The 18325-nt window shown below is 43.3% G+C and overlaps 1 protein-coding gene across 13 annotated transcripts in view; it reads right to left on the bottom strand.

Annotated features, from left to right (window-relative positions):
• Positions 1 to 18325, bottom strand: part of CDKAL1 (CDK5 regulatory subunit associated protein 1 like 1) — an 811149-nt gene that overhangs the window by 179247 nt on the left and 613577 nt on the right. For 4 of the 13 annotated variants that reach the window (XM_048225746.2, XM_048225751.2, XM_026511574.4 and 1 more), the window contains one exon: positions 7577 to 10165. The exons of the other annotated variants lie outside the window; for them this stretch is intronic. In XM_048225746.2, coding sequence (XP_048081703.1) covers positions 9974 to 10165 — 192 coding nt within the window. In that variant the 3' untranslated portion in view covers positions 7577 to 9973. Of the gene's footprint in view, positions 1 to 7576; positions 10166 to 18325 lie in introns of those variants that run through there. 13 annotated transcript variants of the gene reach the window in all.

Raw genomic sequence — 18325 nt, 5'->3', positions numbered from 1 at the left:
CGTTTACTTAGTCACACCCAAAACAGGGAGTGGAGACCAAATTATAGTCTAGTTTTTCTGGCCTTATAGATGTGACAAGTTTTAATATGTCAATGGGCCAATAATGAGGAATTTAGACTTTTCCTGTGAAGGTTGGAATCAAGGGTAGTGCGCCATGACTTGGTGTCTGTGGGCAGTAGAAGCCCTTCCCCGACATCTCAAATGACGCCAAGTAAGATAGCAGACGTCATGCTGGCTAAAAACAAAAAAATGAGACAAAAAGCCAGGAGCATTTGTTCTCTAAGGATCACAGCCTGAGATGGTTATCACAGGTGGCTTTTCGGTTAAATCTTCACATCCATTTCTTGAGAAGACAGCATTTGAATCCTTAACTAGCAGGTGTACTAACAGAATCAAAACCAGAGAGCGGGAGTCACTCACTCGAATCGCAGTAGATACCCAGAGAAGGTAGCCGGTGCTGGAGGGACAGAGGATTGCTAGGTCCCCAGACGCGACTCGGCGTGGGAGTGCCAAAGCAAAGATGACGGACCAAAGATGCTCAGCTACAAAGATAGGAGCTTGACTCTTAGCGAAGCACTTTCTTAATGAAAATAACGACGGGATCCACACACCACGTTGTGTGTTGGGTGTTACAGCAGCAGATGTAAAACAAAGCAACCCCCGTATCAGCAACACCAGTGTCAGTAACAGCAATGACAAGAACCATCGCGAACTAACTTGGCCAAGCGGAGGTCTGCTCACGGTTCTCCTAGAAACGGACAAATTAAAAGCTTAGCAGCAGGTGGAAAATTCAAGATGAAGTGCAGAGATTTAACTCAACCTAAGCCTTCCTTCATGGTCCTGAAAGAGTGGTTATTACTTTGTATGTTCCCAAAGGTGTCATCCTGCGTCAGGTTAAGAGGAAGCCATTGGCTTGGGGCATCAACAGGAGAACCAGCCGTCCTCCGCGCTGTCAATGCTTATCTTTCCAAACAGGATCTCTTTGGAGCCTGCAGTGTTTAGAAGTCTGTTTAGAAGGCTGGAGTGGCTCTTCCTTGACTATCAGATAAAGTCTAGATTCCTTAGAACTGCATCAAAAATGGCATCAAAAAACTTCACAAATGTGACCTGAGCTTATTTCTTAATTTCCAGTCACTTCCCTTATATATCTTTTGTTCTAACTATGCTCTGCCTCAAATTCACCATGAACTTTTATACTTCAACACCTTTCTAATTTTGGTGAAATATGCATAACGGGACAGTGACCATTGTAACAATTTCTAAGTGTATAATTCAGTGGCATTAAATAAATCTACTAAATAAAGTGTCGTATGTATAACCACCAACATGATCTATTTATAAAACTCTTTCATCACACCCAACATAAATTCTGTACCCATTAAACAATTACTCCCTCTTTCCTACCCCCCTCAGCTCCTGGTCACTTCCATTCTACTTTCTGCATCTAGGTATTTGTCTAGTCTGAGTGCCTCCTGTGAGTGGTACCATACAATATTTGCCCTGTGTCTGGCTTATTTCACTAAGCATCATGTTTTCAAGGTTCATCCATGATGTCAGAATTTCACTTCATTTTTAAGGCTAATACTCCTTTGTTTACTACATTGTGTTTATACATTCATCTATCAATGGACATTTGGGTTGTTTCCACCTTTTGCTATTATGAATAATGTTGCTATGAACATACAGGTATACAGGCATCTGTTAGAGTCCATACATTCAATTCTTTGGGATTTTATACACACACACACACACACACACACACACACACACACACACACACAGAGACACACACACACACACACACACACACACACAGACATCTAGAATAGAATTGTTGGGTCATATGGTAATCCTAGGTTTAAATTTTGAAGAACTGCCAAGCTATTTCCCACCGTGGCTGACCCGTTTTACGTTTTCACCAGTAATATATAAGGGTTCCAATTTCTCTATACTGTCAACATTATTTTTCCTGTTAATGGCAGCCATCTTAATGGGTATGAAGTTATAACTCACTGTGATTTTGATTTGCATTTTCCTTTTTTAACAAAGATTTATTTGAGGGGGGGCAGAGGGAGAGGGAGAGAAAGAATCTCAAGCAAACTCCCCACTGAGCATGGAGCCTGACACATGGCTCGATCCCAGGACCCTGAAATCATGATCTGACCTAAAATCAAGAGTCAGATGCTTAACTGACTGAGCCACCCAGGTGCCCTGATTTGCAGTTTCCTAATGAGTAATGATATTGAGCATCTTTTCATGTGCTTATTGGCCATGTGTGTATCTTCTTTGGAGAAATGTCTACTTAAGTCCCTTACACATTAAAAAAAAAAACAAAACACAAAAACAAACTTATCGCACCTGTGTAGGTGGGAGGAGGAGTAGAGGGAGAGAATCCTCAAGCAGACTCCTCGCTGAGTGCGGAGGCTAACTGGGAGCTCAATCCCATGACCCAGGAGATCATGACCTCAGCCAAAATCAAGAGTCGGATGCTCTACTGACTGAGCCACTCAGGCGCCCCTACGCATTTTTTTAATTGGGTTGTTCAGTAGTGGGTTGTTGAGTTACAGGACTTCTCTATGTATTCTGGATATTAATCTCTTGCCAGAGATAGGTTTTGCAAATATTTTTCTCCCATTCTGTAGGTTGTCTTTTTGCTTTCTTGATAGAGTCCTTTGATATACAAAAGTTAATTTTGATGAAGTCCAAAATCTTTCTTTTGTTTCCTGCATTTTGGTATCACATCTATGAAATTATTAACAAATTGAAAGTCAGGAAGATTTTCCCCAATGTTTTGTTTTCTTCTAGAAGTTCTACAAATTTAGCTTTTATTTTGGTCTTTTACCCATTTTAAATTCATTTTCATATATGCAGCAAGGTAGAAGACAAACTTTACTTTCTTGTATATAGATATCCAGTTTTCCCAATACCATTTATTGAAAAGACTGTCGTTTTTTATTGAATGGTTTTGGCTCTCTTTTCAAAAATCAATTGACTATATATGTGAAAATTTTTTTTCTGGGATTTCTACTCTATTCCATTGGTCTATATGTCTGTTCTATGCCAGTACCATATTGCTTTAATTACTGCAGTCATGTTGTGAGTTTTGAAGTTGAGAAGTATTTGTCAGTCTTTGAACTTTATGATTTTTTTTTAAAGATTTTATTTATTCAGATAGATGGTGTGTGAAAGTCAGGGGAGGGGCAGAGGGAAAGAGAATTCTAAGCAGACTCCATGCTGAGCACAGTGCCCGATGTGAGGCTCGATCTCATGACCCTGAGATCATGACCCGAGCCGAAATCAAGTCAGATGCTCAACCTACTGAGCCATCCAGGCGCCCCAAACTTTGTTATTCTTTTTCAAGATTGTTTTGGCAATTAGGGACCACTTGCAATTCCATATGAATTTGGGTTGGCTTTTCCATTTATGCAAAAAAAAAAAAAAAAAGCTCTTTTGATAGGTATTGCATTGAATCTGTAGCTTGCATTAGGTACTTTTTAAACAATGGTTAAGTCTTCTTTTCTGTGAACATGGGGTATCTTTACATTTATTTAGATACTTAAAATTTTCTTTCACCAATGGTTTATAGTTTTCAGCATACAAGTCTTTTGCTGCCCTTGTTAAATTTATTCTTCAGTATTTAATTCTCTAGATGCTATCGTAAATGGAATTGCCTTTTTTTTTTTTAATGGTTCATTGCCAGTGTATAGAAAAACAACTGATTTATATGTGTTTATCTTATAATCTACAACTATGCTGTATTTATTAGGTCTAACAGCTTTCTTGTGAATTCTTTGGGATTTTCTATACATAGGATCATGTAATCTACAAATATAGCTTTACCTCTTCCTTTTCAATTTGGATGCTTTTTATTTTTCTCTGCAAATAGCTCTCACTAGAACTCCAGTACAATGTTTTATAGCAGCCAGTGAAAGTGGGCATCCTTGTCATGTTCCTGATCTTGGGAGTAAAACTTTTTTTTTTTTAAAGATTTTATTTATTTATTTGACATAGAGACAGCCAGCGAGGGAGGGAACACAAGCAGGGGGAGTGGGAGAGGAAGAAGCAGGCTCCCAGCGGAGGAGCCTGATGTGGGGCTCGATCCCAGAACGCTGGGATCACGCCCTGAGCCGAAGGCAGACGCTTAACAACTGCACTACCCAGGCGCCCCTAAAACTTAAAGTCTTTTACCACTGAGTATGGTGTGAGCTGTGGGTTTTCATTAATACCCTTTATCATGTTGAAGAATTTTCCTTCCATTCCTAGTTTTCTAAGAAGTTTTTGTCATCAAAGGGTGTTGGATTTTGTCAAGTGCTTTTGCTGTGTAAGTTGAGATGATCAAATGTTTTTATTTCCTTTTTAATTTATAAGTGTGATCTGTAATGTTGATTTTTATGTTGAACCACCCTTGCATTCCTGGGGTAAATCCCATTAGGTCATGATAAATAATCCTTTTAATATGCTGTTGAAATCAACTTGCTAATACTTTAAGTATTTTTACACTTACATTCATAGGGGACCTCGGTTTTCCATTTTCTTTTCTTGTGGATTTCTTTATTTGGCTCTAATATCAAGGTAATGCTGGCCTCATAGAATGAGTTAGAAAATGTTTCATCCTTTTTCATTTCTTGAAAATGTATGAAAAGGACTTGTGTTAATTATCTTTTATATGTTTGTGAAGCCATTTGCTCCTGAACTTTTCTTTGTTCATGCTATTCAGGGGAAAGTCTAGTGTTTAAGGAAGAAAGGCGTACTACTGCAAGGCATTGTCTTAAAAGGGCCAAGGTCCACAAAAGAATTTTCCCAGGGACCCCTACTAATACAACTAGTTCAATCTAATTGTCACTCACCAGATACGTTAATTTTTTTTTAGATTTTATTTGTTTCACAGAGACAGACAGTGAGCACACAAGTGGGGGGAGGGGCAGAGGGAGAGAGAGAAGCAGACTCCCTACAGAGCAAAGAACCTGATTCGGAACTTGATCCCAGGACCCTAAGATCATGACCTGAGCCAACACATTCCTCCGCAAGGGTAGAGGCTCATAAGATAGCACTAGGAACTACATTCAGGACTGAGTGCTATCAGAGTCATTCCAAAGTGACTCTTCAAGGGAGATAACACTCCATGTAAAAGTAAGCTGTAGTTTGTAAGTAGCCTCATTACTTATGCATACAGTATGTGGACGGTATACTTTAGTTCACAAAGGCTGGACCCAAGTATAAGACGTCAACAACATACTTTGTATCTATTTGAAAATCTCTAGGTCTATTTAAAAACCACACGTTTTATTCCTCTTTATGTAAACTGTGGGTAAAAGCAGAAGTTAAAAGCTTGGACCTTGGAATCAGACAGCCTGGAATAACATCTGTAGTTACTATGATTAAGTAGGCATATTAAAAGCAGATTAGATAAACCTAACATTTAAAACTTCTAGTTCTTTAGGCTTTTCTGAATTTCAAGTTTTCTCTTATCTTGATCCAAGGTTGGGTTTAAAAATACATGCGTATATATATATGAAATATATAAATACGCATATTTACATAAACCTTTTTTTAAATTATTTTTTTCTGGCCACTTGCCTCATCGGTATTCAGAAGTGTATTCAGATGTCCATTAACTAGGAAGACCATAAGAGACCAAATGAAACTCTGCTTCAAGCTCTACACAGTTGGGATGTTTTGGCTATGGAACCCCAAGAAACAGTACTAGTAGGAAATAATTGACAGAAAACTAATGAAGAATAATAGTGTCTACATTTCCTTTCACCCCCAAGGCAGGGTGGGGGAAGGGCATGACTTCTAGGTCTCCTATTAATCTGCTTGCTCTTTTCATCTTTGTTCATGGAAAATCTCCTTCTTGATCTTGGATCGGCCACCCAAATCTGTGCACCACATCATTCATTAATTTGATCTCCTCAAATACAGCTGCAATCCATTTTCTTTGAATTTTTCTTCCTTTGCTGCATTTGTTAGAATTAGACTCTAAGTCCCTTGAGGCAGGAATCTTTTTATTCCACATATAATTCTTTTGGGTGGTCGTGGGTTAATATCAGAATTTAAAACCACCGAACCTTATTTATAAAATTGGTTTTCACGTTTAAATGGCTAAAGTAAATCATGAAAGGGGAAAAAATTACATGTGCCAAGGACATACTACTTGATATATGTGATCCCATTTCATCTTTCAGTGACCCTGCTGTAGAATTGTCTCTCTGTTTTACAGATGAGGCTCAGAAAGCGGTCCGGCTACAACTTAAACCAAACTTTTGCTGATGTCAAAAACCTCATGCTCTTTCCCTAAACTACCTGCCTCCAGTTTGTACTGAGGTCTGAGGAAACTACTGAGGTCTGACTCCAGTTGGTTCAGATCCTTGACTCCTTTATAGTTCCTTAACTCAAATTTTATAGTTTCTTATTTATTTATTTATTTATTTCAGAGAGAGATCGCATACACATGAGCAAGTGGGAAGTGGGAGGGGCACACAGAGAGAGAGAGAATCCTAAGCAGACTCCCTACTGAGCACAGAGCCCAAGATGGGGCTCGATCCCAGGACCCCAAGATCATGATCTGAGCTGAAACCAAGAGCCAGACACTCAATTGACTGAGCCACCCAGGTGCCCCAGATTGTATAGTTTCAACATCATAAACTCTAGCTCAATGGTTAGACAGGTGCAAATTTATTAAACACGTGCTATTAATAAATTAAAAACTAAAAAACATACTTTGGGAAAGAATTAGGACCCCAGGTTAAATATAAATTTGGCATGGATCCTCTAAAAAACAGAAACAGCCAACCATCCTGTTTACTGAGTAGCTGGGTACTAACAACTTAATACTTGTGTCTTAAACATCTTACAAAATCTATGTGAAAAAGTAATATGAGTAAATTGAAATAAATATAGTTTTATTTTATTCAAAAATTACCGTAATTACTTATTAATGGAACACGTGCATCTGTTGCGCACTGTACAACTTCTCAAACCATGAAATAAGATTGTCTTCAGTTCCTGTTCCACATTTTCACTCGATACTTGCTTTTTTGTCACAGCGACTGCCTAAAATCCAGTCTTAGACACGGCATCGTGGAAAAGTGTGCATTCCAATGTTGAAATGGAACCATTCTGAGCGACTAGCTTGCACGGTATCTGACAGATGTCACTGTTTCCCGCAAACATTTAAAATACCCTGGGGTGCCTCAGGGGCCAGGCAAATCTTAAGAGTATCTTTACCCCTCTTTCATTTTTCTTTCTTTCTTTTCCTCCCTCCCCTCCCTCTTGCCCTTCCTTTCCTTTCCTCTATGTTTGTGCTATCATGATAAGACTTCTTGAAGTTCATCTGTAACTCCAATTCTCCCCCCGTGACTGAAATCTTCAACCTGGACCGAAGTCAACAGAAAAGCGTATGTTTTGACTGAAAGACATATGGAAATCTGATGTTTAGACACATTTCCCCAGCAACAAAGCAAAGTTTTCACCAAAGAATTTTTTCACATTCTCCAACTGACTATCTCACACTTGATGAACCAAGGAAGACAGAATGAAAGAGAGGGAGAGAGGAGGAGGAAGAGAGAAAAGAAACTTGATTAATAAATCTTTATTTAAAAATGTGACGGTGGGAGGTGGGGCCTTTGAGAGGGACTGGGGGATGAGGGCGGCGCGCCCGGCAATGGGATCAGTGCGCTCACGAGGCAGAGAGCCCCCCCCCCCCACGGGAGGGGCATAAGCGACGGCCATCTGCGCAGCAGGAAGTGAGTCCTCCCAAGATACTAAATCTGCCAGCACCTTGACCTTGGACCGTCCAGTCTCCAGAACTATGAGAGATAGATTGCTGCTGGTTATAAGCCGTCCGGTCGATGGTGTTGTTAGAGCAGCCTGAATGAGCCAGGACAGTTTTCTTTTCAGCAGGAAAAATCGCTATTAAAAAAAAAAAGAAAGGAAAGAAAAAAAAAAGACTTTGGCACTAAGGGAAAACACGAAAAGAAAACAGGAGGCACGTCCGGGGCTGTATTCACAAAGAAGTGAACCGTCCCGCCACGGCTGACTCCGTACGTATCAGGACGGTCTGGTCATTCTGTGCTGACAGCTCCCCATCTCGGCGGCGTCACACGACGTCCGGCACGGGCTGGTAGGGGGCTCTGCTCCTCGCGCTCCCTCGGGGACTCAGGCCCAGGAAAGCTTCATCCTGACGTGTGTGCCCATCATCACCCTCGTGGCGGGAAGAGCATATGGCGACTGTACCCCCGTTCTGAACACGTCTGCCTCGAAGATCTGATGCTTCCTCTCCTACCGCATGGGCCGGCAAAGGTCACGAGGCCAGGCCCAACTCCAAAGGGGTGAGAGATGTGCAGGAGCACGGTGAGCAGGGAGGAGAGGAGCTGGAAAGGGGACGGCTTTCCTGATGACCACACTGGCTCCGAGGGCTCCCGGCTGCTCATCCTGTCCACAAGAACTGCGCTGTCAGCAACCAGCACACCCTTTCCCCCTCTCTCCCTCCAGCAGAGGTCACGGAGAAAAGCAAGCTGGGTTTTCAGACCATAGCTGCCGGTCCAGCCAACTGCTCACCAGGATGGTAAATATCACACATGACCTGGGCCCTGGTGCAGGGCTTTTATACCTTCTGAACCTCTGAGCAAAATGAAGTTGCCGCCCAACTGGGGATCAGAAACAGGACAGGTGGAGTGGGGGGACCCCATACGGCTGGGCTGAAACAATCCTTGAGAAGTCCCATCACAGTGGGGGAGGGGCAGTGGGACTGCTGGATGCCTGGGTGTGCCCTTCTTTCACAGGAAGGACAGCTGAAGGGAACAGAGTGGAGGAAAGAGCAGGAGGTGGGGAAAGAAACGGGAGGGGTAAGAGGGAAAGAGTGGGGAACGGGTGAGATGGGAAGTATAAACATCCTTCTTGTCTTGACTCACTAGCATCCCAAATGCATGTTCCCCTGGGGGGCTCTGGGAGCAGCCTGGCAGGTCTTCTGCGTTAGAAATGGGATTTCTTCTTAGAAGCACATACCAGGTTCTGGAGAAATGTATTAACACTAGTTTTGCTTTGCTTGTTTTGTTAGCTCACCAACTGATGACATAAATAAATTTTAATTTGGATTCCTTAAAAGACACATAAAAGGAGAAGATGAACAGGATGTGGGTTTAAAAATGAAATGTCCTATGGTAACCAGGGGGCACCTGATTTCCCTGTGCCTGTACAATCCAAGTAACATTTAAATTCTGATGTTCGTAAGATCGCTTAGTACATCAATTCCTTCTATTGCGAAATAAGTCATTGTACTTAGTAAAGGCCAATGATGTCAGGCAGAAATAAACATTTGGTGCCATTGATCAAAACTGTCAGAGAAGGGGCACAGCTGGTTTTAAACAAATCCAGTTTCTGAAAGTTTGTGGGTGACGAAGAAGTGGGTGACTCCTTACACTTCTCAAAAACGTCACCGAGAGTCCTTTACTTGGCGACTCTCCCCGCGCATTCCAAGAGAAGTCTTGTTCCAAACATGGGTTTCCATATAAACTTTCCAGGAACACATCTGCTGTGAAAAATAAGATATCTGTAGCATTGGGACTCCAAACAAAGCATAAAGAGAAAGATACATTTTTAAATGTTTATTGAAGACTCAAAATTCTTCCCACATCAGGAAAAGATGACCAGATCCACCGTACAATTAAGTTCTGACTTGAAGACTGGAGGCTTAAAGAAAAATGCAACCACTTGCATTTCCTGCTGCAAATAAACCAAAAGGAACTTAATTTAAAAGATATGCTATGGCAACAGTTAGTAGGTGTTAGGTCAAATAACCGATGACCCAACTCAATGAGAGACACAGTAAGCCTCATTAAAAAGTATGGCTGACGCGGGGGCGGTGAGACCAGTATCAATTCCAGCTCTTGGAGGACTGATGTGGTTGCTTTTCTGTTCATTGCAGATTTTAATTAGAAATTCAGTCTTCACAAATGCTTCATTTAGTTGTGCTTTAATTATAGACTTTGACCAAAAAAGCCAGAAGGAGAGCACACAGAGCCAGGCCCACAGACACCCTCAGTGCGCAGTCTTGATGGAGCCTTTGCAAGCGGGGCGCCGTTCGGGAGCTCGCGGGGTCCCGCCGAGCCGCAGCAGAAGTGTGGGGCACCGAGCTCGGGTGATTCCCAAGCCTATTTCTGAATTCCTATGAAGACGGAAACATAGAGGGGAAAAAAGTGATTTTAAGATACAAAACAGCCCTACTGTGACTATCAGACAAGTCATGAGTCCCTAGAAGAAGCTGTCTTTTTTTTTCTCTTTACCGTGATGTAATTGACACGTAACATAGTTATTTGTTCTGGTGTGCAGCATAATGACCACAACGAGTCTGGTTAACATCCACTGCCATGTACACTTACGGTTTTTTTTCTTGTGATGAGAATTTTTTTAAGATCTCCTCTCTTGGTAACTTTCAAATATGCAACATAGTATTGTTTCTAATATGCAACATAGTATTGTTAACTACAGTCACCCTGCTGCGCATGACACCCCAGGGCTTATTCCTGCTGTAACTGGAAGTTTCCACCTTTTAACCCCCTTCAGCCATCTCACCCACCCCCATCCCTACCAACCACCCATCTATACTCTGGATCTATGAGCTCTTTTTTTTTTTTTTTTTTTTTTTTTTAAAGATTCCACATATAATTGAGCCCATATGGTATTTGTCCTTCTCGGACTTAATTCACTTAGCATAATTCCCTAAAGGTCCATCCATGTTGTTGCAAATGGTAAGATTTCCCTCTTTTTTATGGCTCAGTAATATTCATATCTACATATACACATACACACGATATATATCCCACATCTTCTTTGGATAAAGACACTGAACATTTAGGCTGTTTCTGTATTTTGGACACTGTAAATCATGCCACAAGGAACACAAGGGTGAGTGTTTTCCTTTTCTTCAGATAAACGCACAGAAGACGAATTGCTGGATCATATGGTATTTCTGTTTTTAATTTTTTGAGGAACCTCCATACTGTTTTCCACAGTGGCTGCACCCATTTACATTCCCTCAGAACATGCCCTTTTCTCTGCTTCTTTGCCAACACTTGTTACTTCTTGTCCTTCTGATAACAGCCATTCTGACAGGTGTGAGGTGACAGCTCACTGGGGTTTTGATTTGCATGTCCCTGATGATGAGTGGTGTTTAGCATGTTTCATGTACCTGTTGGCCATCTGGATGTCTTCTCTGGAAAAATATCTACTCAGATCCTCTGCTCATTTTTTAAAATCAGATTGGTTTTTTTGCTAGTGAGTTATAGGAGTTCTTTATATATTTTGGATATTACTTATCAGATATCAGATATATGATTTGTAAACATTTTCTCCATTCAAGTAGGTTGCCTTTTTGTTTTGTTGATGGTTTTCTTTGCTGTGTAGAAGCTTTTTAGTCTGACGTAAGAAGCAGCGATCACTTAGTTACCCCTTCAACACAGACACGTTCAAACACCCACCATGGGCCGGGTGGCCTCAAGTTAGGTATGAATAAATCACATTTCCTTTCCTTGAAGTGTTAGGCCAAGCTCATGATTTTCCAGATTACACACAAAATATATGAGAGAGTGAGAGTTGGTTTATGGAGAATCAAGGCAGAATTCATGAAGCATAACATTTATGTAGCATGGAATCATATAAAAAATGTTACCTTTTAGGGATGCAAACACATTTACTCAGGAAAAAAAAAAAATGACAGAGGAAAAACTATGGAAGCCATTTTATTCCACAAACACACCCCTCTGGGTGGAGATTCCCGGCTGGGGTGCTGCTGCAGAGGGCGGCCCCAAACTCGAAGAGGGAGCTGAAAGGTCTGGGTGGCCAGAGGGATAGGCCCCCCACATGCAGCTCCCTCTGGTATGCTGTCTAGCCACGACCACTTTCTCTGTGCATCAGACATGGAGAAGGCTGGAAAGTCCTGCTTGGAAGGAGCATGAAGAGCTAGGAGTTCTCACCACACTACTTTTCAGGAGGTCTGGGTTCCCTGATACTTTTTACTGGGGGGTGTGCAGAGGAGTGGGGAGGGGGCACCTGCTGTTCTCGAGATGGTTCTAGCGTTCCAAAGTACAACTTTAATTCTATTATAAAAGATCTCCAATCTTATGTAGAGGCTTTAGAATTGGTGCCTCCCCTGCTGAGACCTGAAACTCCGCTTTGAGAGATGGAGGTGGGGGGGGGCAGGGGAGCACAGATGCAAAGAACAATGTGGGGGGCCGAGGGGGCGACCCAGAGCAGGACAGGATAAGACATGTCTGTGGAAGAACAAGAAATCCACAGCAGCACAAAATGTGTTTCAATGACCATTTTATTTTGCTTATTCTTCCCTTCCACGCTCCCTAAGAATCTCTTGTTGACAGCTGCGTCCTCTGTGTGGGAGATGGGAGCTGCAGCTCACAATGCACAGTAGAAGGGCGGAAACGGTTCTTTCCAGAAGGCGACAGTGGCAGGAATGTGCAGGGTAGGCTGAGGGGAGGGAAGAGCATGGAAGTAGAGGATCCAGTGGTGAGTTGAGGTGGGAGGTGATGAGCACCTATGTTAGAATGATGGCAGAAGGCTTGGGAAGGAGGGACAACGGACTTTTGATGGAGAACCCACAGGAACTTTCAGAATCTAGTTTCCACTGGCTAATACTTCCATGTGATAGACATGAAAGAATTCTTGCTTTGACTCTAGGAGACTAATTGCAAAGTTAAAAACCTTGCTAACCACAAGGATAAATCTCCCAACCCAATGGCAGTTGAATCATGATTCACTTCTGCACTCCACAAGTGTTTGGATCGACACCCTGCTGGTGTCTGTCCCTCGACAAGGGGGCATGCAGCGGAACAGATGGAGCTTTCTTCCCTGCAAGGGGGGGGGGCATGACGAGAGCTCAGAGGTGCACCCAAAGCTGTCCCTGCCCCAGGAGACCGTTCTCTGTGAGATTGGCTTTCTGTGTGATATTTTGGAGCTGAGAATATGTTGACAAACTTTTAGTTTGACTAAAAGTAGTCTCACTATCTCAAGGACAGCACTCATCTGGACCCGGCAGCCTTGGGAGAGAACGCAGTCCTTCTTTGCTACAATGACATAAGCAATGTGAACTCTTCAAATGCAGCGAGGCTGTCTACTTCACCTCCAGGTTCTTGGACCTGCGCAGTTACGGGGATAGAGTGGGTACTCAGGAAGTGTTCAGATGTGGATGAGTGAATGGGGGTGTGTATTCCAGAAGAGGTGCAAATGATCAAAAACGTGCCTCTCCATGTCCCTGGTGACCCATGTGTCCTGTGATGGATTCAGGCTACGAACCTACATGAATCCTAAGTCACTGCCTCTAGAAATTAAACCATCGCTTCTTAAATTTGGGTTTACAAGACCATAACTGAGAGGCTGATTGAGGTCTCCTTGGCCCGAGTTTGACATTTTGAGTCACACATGGCTCTGAGAAGCCAGTGAAGGCTACGGACTGACCGTTCCCCAGAAAAATGGGCAGGTGCCTATGTCCACGTGCACACAGCACAGCTCACATTTCCATGCGTGACTTTAGGAAGTTCACAGACTCCTCACCAAGGAGTAGATCCAGATAGCATGGGGACTGGAGCTCTCTTTTTAGGAAAAAGTATGAATACAGAATTAAGTACAGGGCCTTGGAAGGGGGCCCTCCAAGAGTAGCCGGTAAAACGCAATCTCTCCCAGCTGCAGGGGAATTCCCCCCCGTTCCACCCGTCATTCTGAATGCTGGACCTTGGTTGCACACCTGCAATTCCAAGCTGCCACTTGGTGACCACTGGTGCCAGGTCAGGGGTCAGGCTGACCTGGGCAGGACCAGGCTACGTCTTGAAGCATTAAGCACCTGGTTGAGTTTGGAACACCTTCTGCTTCGCAAGGCTGCAATGCAGCTATGGTGTTTGTGCTCTCGGCCTGAAGAAACCCTGGACTTTTGATGACCGTTCCACAAAATTTCTTCTCCTTCTTCTAACTCATATGCCATAAAATTTTGCTCCAAATATGAAAGTGACTTATTGAATTACCATAGTGGATTACCTGTAGTTGTATTCAACGTATGCATTCTTCCTCGGGTGTTACTTTATTCCCTTTCACACCTCTGCCCCCCACGTGCTCCCAGCAAACACCTAACACATCTGGACATAACGGACCCCCCCATCCCCGTAGCCAGGTGTGCACCGCAGGATCTCACGGAGAGCAGCAGCGTGCACGGGCAGCCGCACCCACCGGACCGGCCGCTCTCCCTAAGATCACGGTGGGCACTCGACAAACACCACAGCAGGAGAGGGAAAATGTAGCCTCTTCTACCACACTGTGCTTCTTTTATATCTTCACCTTTTACTGATCTGAGATCTTGATTAAAAGAGTCCGATGATATATTTTTAAAGATTGGAAAAAAAGGTTTCTCAGCTGACAGTACTCAGCAGGCAGCTAGCTTTGTACATTTCAATTGTCACCACCACTGTGATACTGAAGGAAAAGTATCTTAAAAAAATAAGAGGGATGCCGGGTGGCTCAGTCGGTTAAGCATCTGCCTCAGGCTCAGGTCATGATCCCAGGGTCCTGGGATCGAGCCCTGCATCGGGCTCCTTGCTCAGCAGGGAGCCTGCTTCTCCTTCTGCTTGTGCTCTTTCTCTCTCTCTGACAAATAAATAAATACAATCTTCAAAAAATATATAGGAAACAGAAAGACTTTCTCCTAAAGTCCAAGACACTCCAACATCTAAACATACAACTATGAAAGGGCTCTACCCAGTCAGCAGCAGCATTTGTGAATACAAAATAATGCAGCACTTCTACGGCACAATTTAAACAAAAAGTGCTTTTACATGAGGTGATGATAAATAACCAATGCTAAGGTAAAAGTTTCTATACACACACACACACACACACACACACACACACACGGAGAACACTGTATATAACTGACTTAGAGAAAAACTTAGTATGGCCAATAGTTCTAGAAACTAAACAGAAGGCTCAAACCTTCCCTAAACTTCTTAAACATTATTACCAAAGGTTGTTAATTCTTGAAATTCAAGATGCGCTTCCATCTCTCATATTGTAACACACCCAGGATGAGACATGTTATTGCTTGCTAAGACTAAGTAAACACCAACTCTCAAACTTACACTTTTTAAGAAATCAAACCCCACTTAGAGATGCCTTTTTCAAAACAGAAATGTGAAACGAGGCAGGCCAGGACCTTTGTTCAATAAAAAGATCCCTGTATTTATCCAGTTAGAGTAAACTGAGGGCAACATTGAGAAAGTGTTCACTTTAATTAACACGGGCTCTACCCCACCTTGTAAATCCCACTGTTTCCTTGATTAATTTCTAAACATTCTTGCTAATTCTTAACACATCCTACTAATTTTCAAAAGTATAGCTTATCAAATCTATTCAAGTAATAAATCTGTTAAAGTAGAACCAAGTACCTACACCGAAAACAAAACCAAACAAAAACCACTTTGCTGTTCGGGAAGTCTACGGATCAGATTTCAATCAGGTGGAGATAAATGAAGACTTCAGAAAGAAGAACTCCGTCTGGCTGGATGGTAACAACAGTCCATCCTGAATGACGCCTCCCTTGAGCAGCTGCCCGTGCACGGCTGGGGAATGGGAAGAGGAGCCTTACTACACCCGAGCCCATTCGGAACACTGAGGTCAAATGAGACCAGTGCTGGGGCCAGGAAGTGCACTGGTTCTGGGCTAATCCCACCTCCACTTTAGGATTTTGGGGCAAATGATCTCTGTTTCTACATAAAAATCACCTAAGAAATGGAGATACTGTTAGTATTCTCACATCATAGGGCTGTTAGGAGGATCGAGTGAGATACGCATATTAAGTTTTTCGAGCATGTAAAACTGAAGATTAACACATTCCATGGTGTTTTGCGGTTCTAATGGAATTGGCAAACTGCCTCAGATATTCTTTTGGTAAAATTATAAAGTCACTATTTTATTTGCTTCTCAAATATGACTAATTGATTTAGGCCATTTTTGTCCCTTCCGCACCATCAGGGGACACACGGTATATAACGAATGAGCATGGGTTTCAGATTCTGGCAGGGCAGAAACTGAATCCAGGGTCTGACATTTGGCAGCTGTGTGACCCTGGGCAAGTGGTTTAAACTCCCAAAGCCTAGTTAGCTCTTCTATGAAGCGGAGATGTCAATATCCACCTTAAGATGATTTCAAGAGGGTTCGAAGCAATACACCCAGTCCCTGGGTGGGGTGCCTGGAATACAGAAAGTCTACACGAAGGGCTATTATATTACATTCCAGGAGTGTGACCCAGAACATGGGGAAGACCCGAGGTTCCCACAGCACTTACCACCAGCACTGAGACGAAGATGTCCTGTCCTGGGTACTATCCTTGCAAGTGCTAACCCATGACGAAGAAGCTATGCCTCTCCCTGTGGAGCGAGCCTTCTGGAACGGCTCTTAACTAAAACCACCTCATACATGAAGGGAAACTTGAACTCCACAATTTCACTGGTCATGTGTGCCAGGGGCTCATTTTTACATCTGCTTTTTCCTTTGATATTTAGTCATAAAATCTTTTTCAAGGAAACTAAAAAGGGAAGGAAAGAGGTCACTCTCCGTCCCACAAAGGTTTTATGTTCTGTGCCCAGCCTGACCCAGCCAGCTCCCCTTCACGCTCTGTCTGCCCCCTGCTTCCTCTTATGATTGTTTTCCCAGGGCTCAGTCAGACGGGACCTCCTGTAGGAAAAACTCTCTCAACCAGCACACAGCCCCGATGAGTGAGGTGCTTCCCCTCTGTGGGGCTGGGCATCCTGCTGGCTGGCCTTCATCATGGCACTTGCCAGTGGTAGTAAATGGCCTGTCTACTCCTGTGTGAATCTGTGCGCACTCCTCGAGAGGAGCCTCGCCAGTGCATGCCCAGGGCCCAGCGCTGAGGGGGCTGGGCAGTGCTGGCTGAAAGGCTATTTGCCTTTCCACCTGCTCCTTAGTACTTCAGATGCACATTTTATACAGATGCAGATAGGCTTTCCATATAAATTGCCATTTACCTACTCCTGGATTTTTTGTTAAGATTGTTAGGTAGATGGAACGTAGGGTCGAACATCATCAACACTACACAGTATAAAAATACAATCGTACCAACAGGGAAAAAATTGCCAGCAGAGAAGGAGCATGGTGTATTAGTTTTCTATTGCTACTCTAATAAATTACCGCAAACCTCAGGCTTTAATACAAATTCATTCTCTTGTAATTCCGGAGGTCGGAAATTTGAAAGTCGAAGTGTCGGCAGAGCTCCAGTCTTTCTGCCAGTTTGAGGGGAGAATTAGTCTCCTTGCTCTTTATCTAGCTTCTAGAGGCTGCCTGTATCCGCTGGCTTGTGGCCTTTTCTCTCCAGTTTCAAAGCCAGTAGTACAGGCTTCTCAGTGAGGATCCTTGTGATTTACGCTGGGCCCACGGGGAATAACCCAGGATAATTTCTCCATCTCGACCTTTAATTGAATCACATACCTGAAGTTCCCTTTGCCATGTGAGGCAGCACATTCACAGGTTGCTGGGATCAGGACGTGGGTTATCTTGTGTGTGTGTGTGTGTGTGTGTGCGTGCATGTGTGTGTGTGCGCGCGTGTGTGTGTGCGTGTATGCATGTGTGTGTGTGTGTGTGTGTGTACGAGCACGTTATTGCCCTTACCACTCCTGGCATATGTGACTTCCCCATGTCATCGTTGTCCCACCAGAGGGTGTGCTCAGTCCACGTGGAGCTAACCAGCTGCAGGGGAGAATGCACTCCAACAGAAGCCTGATGTTCTCCACGTTACAGGGTAAAGGGGCGCAGGGCACCTCCCAGTGACTGTATGACTAGTCGGCCATGAAGCTTCCTGGTGGAGGAAGACGGGGTCTCCAGGGCTCAGCCTCTGCTCACGCAGACCTGCTAAGCCACCATGTGTGTCCTACTCCTGGCTTTTTCAGCCGAAAGAGATAAGGATCTGAAGGAGGTGGTCAATTAATGCTCTCTGAAGGAGTATTGGTACTTCTATGTGTTCCTTTGCCTTCTATATTTATATTTTTATACAGGTGCAAACATCCTCTCCTTTTCCTGGGAGCTGGATGGGCTTGGCCTTCCAATGGAGAAAGTCTTGCCTTTTTGAGGCCTCTCCTGCAGTTCTTCCTCCCTGAAAAATATTTATAGCTTGCAGCATGTAATATGGCCCCAGAATCAGAAGCCTAAGGATCCAGGAGGACAGGTGGATGACAGCCTCTATATAAAAACACTAAGTAGACGAGAAGCATTTAGGCACTGGTCACCACGTGCCTGGCACGATTCTAAGTACTCCATA

The sequence above is a fragment of the Ursus arctos genome, unplaced genomic scaffold (assembly GCF_023065955.2).
Source record: "Ursus arctos isolate Adak ecotype North America unplaced genomic scaffold, UrsArc2.0 scaffold_31, whole genome shotgun sequence".
Lineage (NCBI taxonomy): Eukaryota > Metazoa > Chordata > Mammalia > Carnivora > Ursidae > Ursus > Ursus arctos.
The sequence above is the reverse complement of the archived record's forward strand: the minus strand, read 5'-3'. Positions and strand labels throughout refer to the sequence as shown.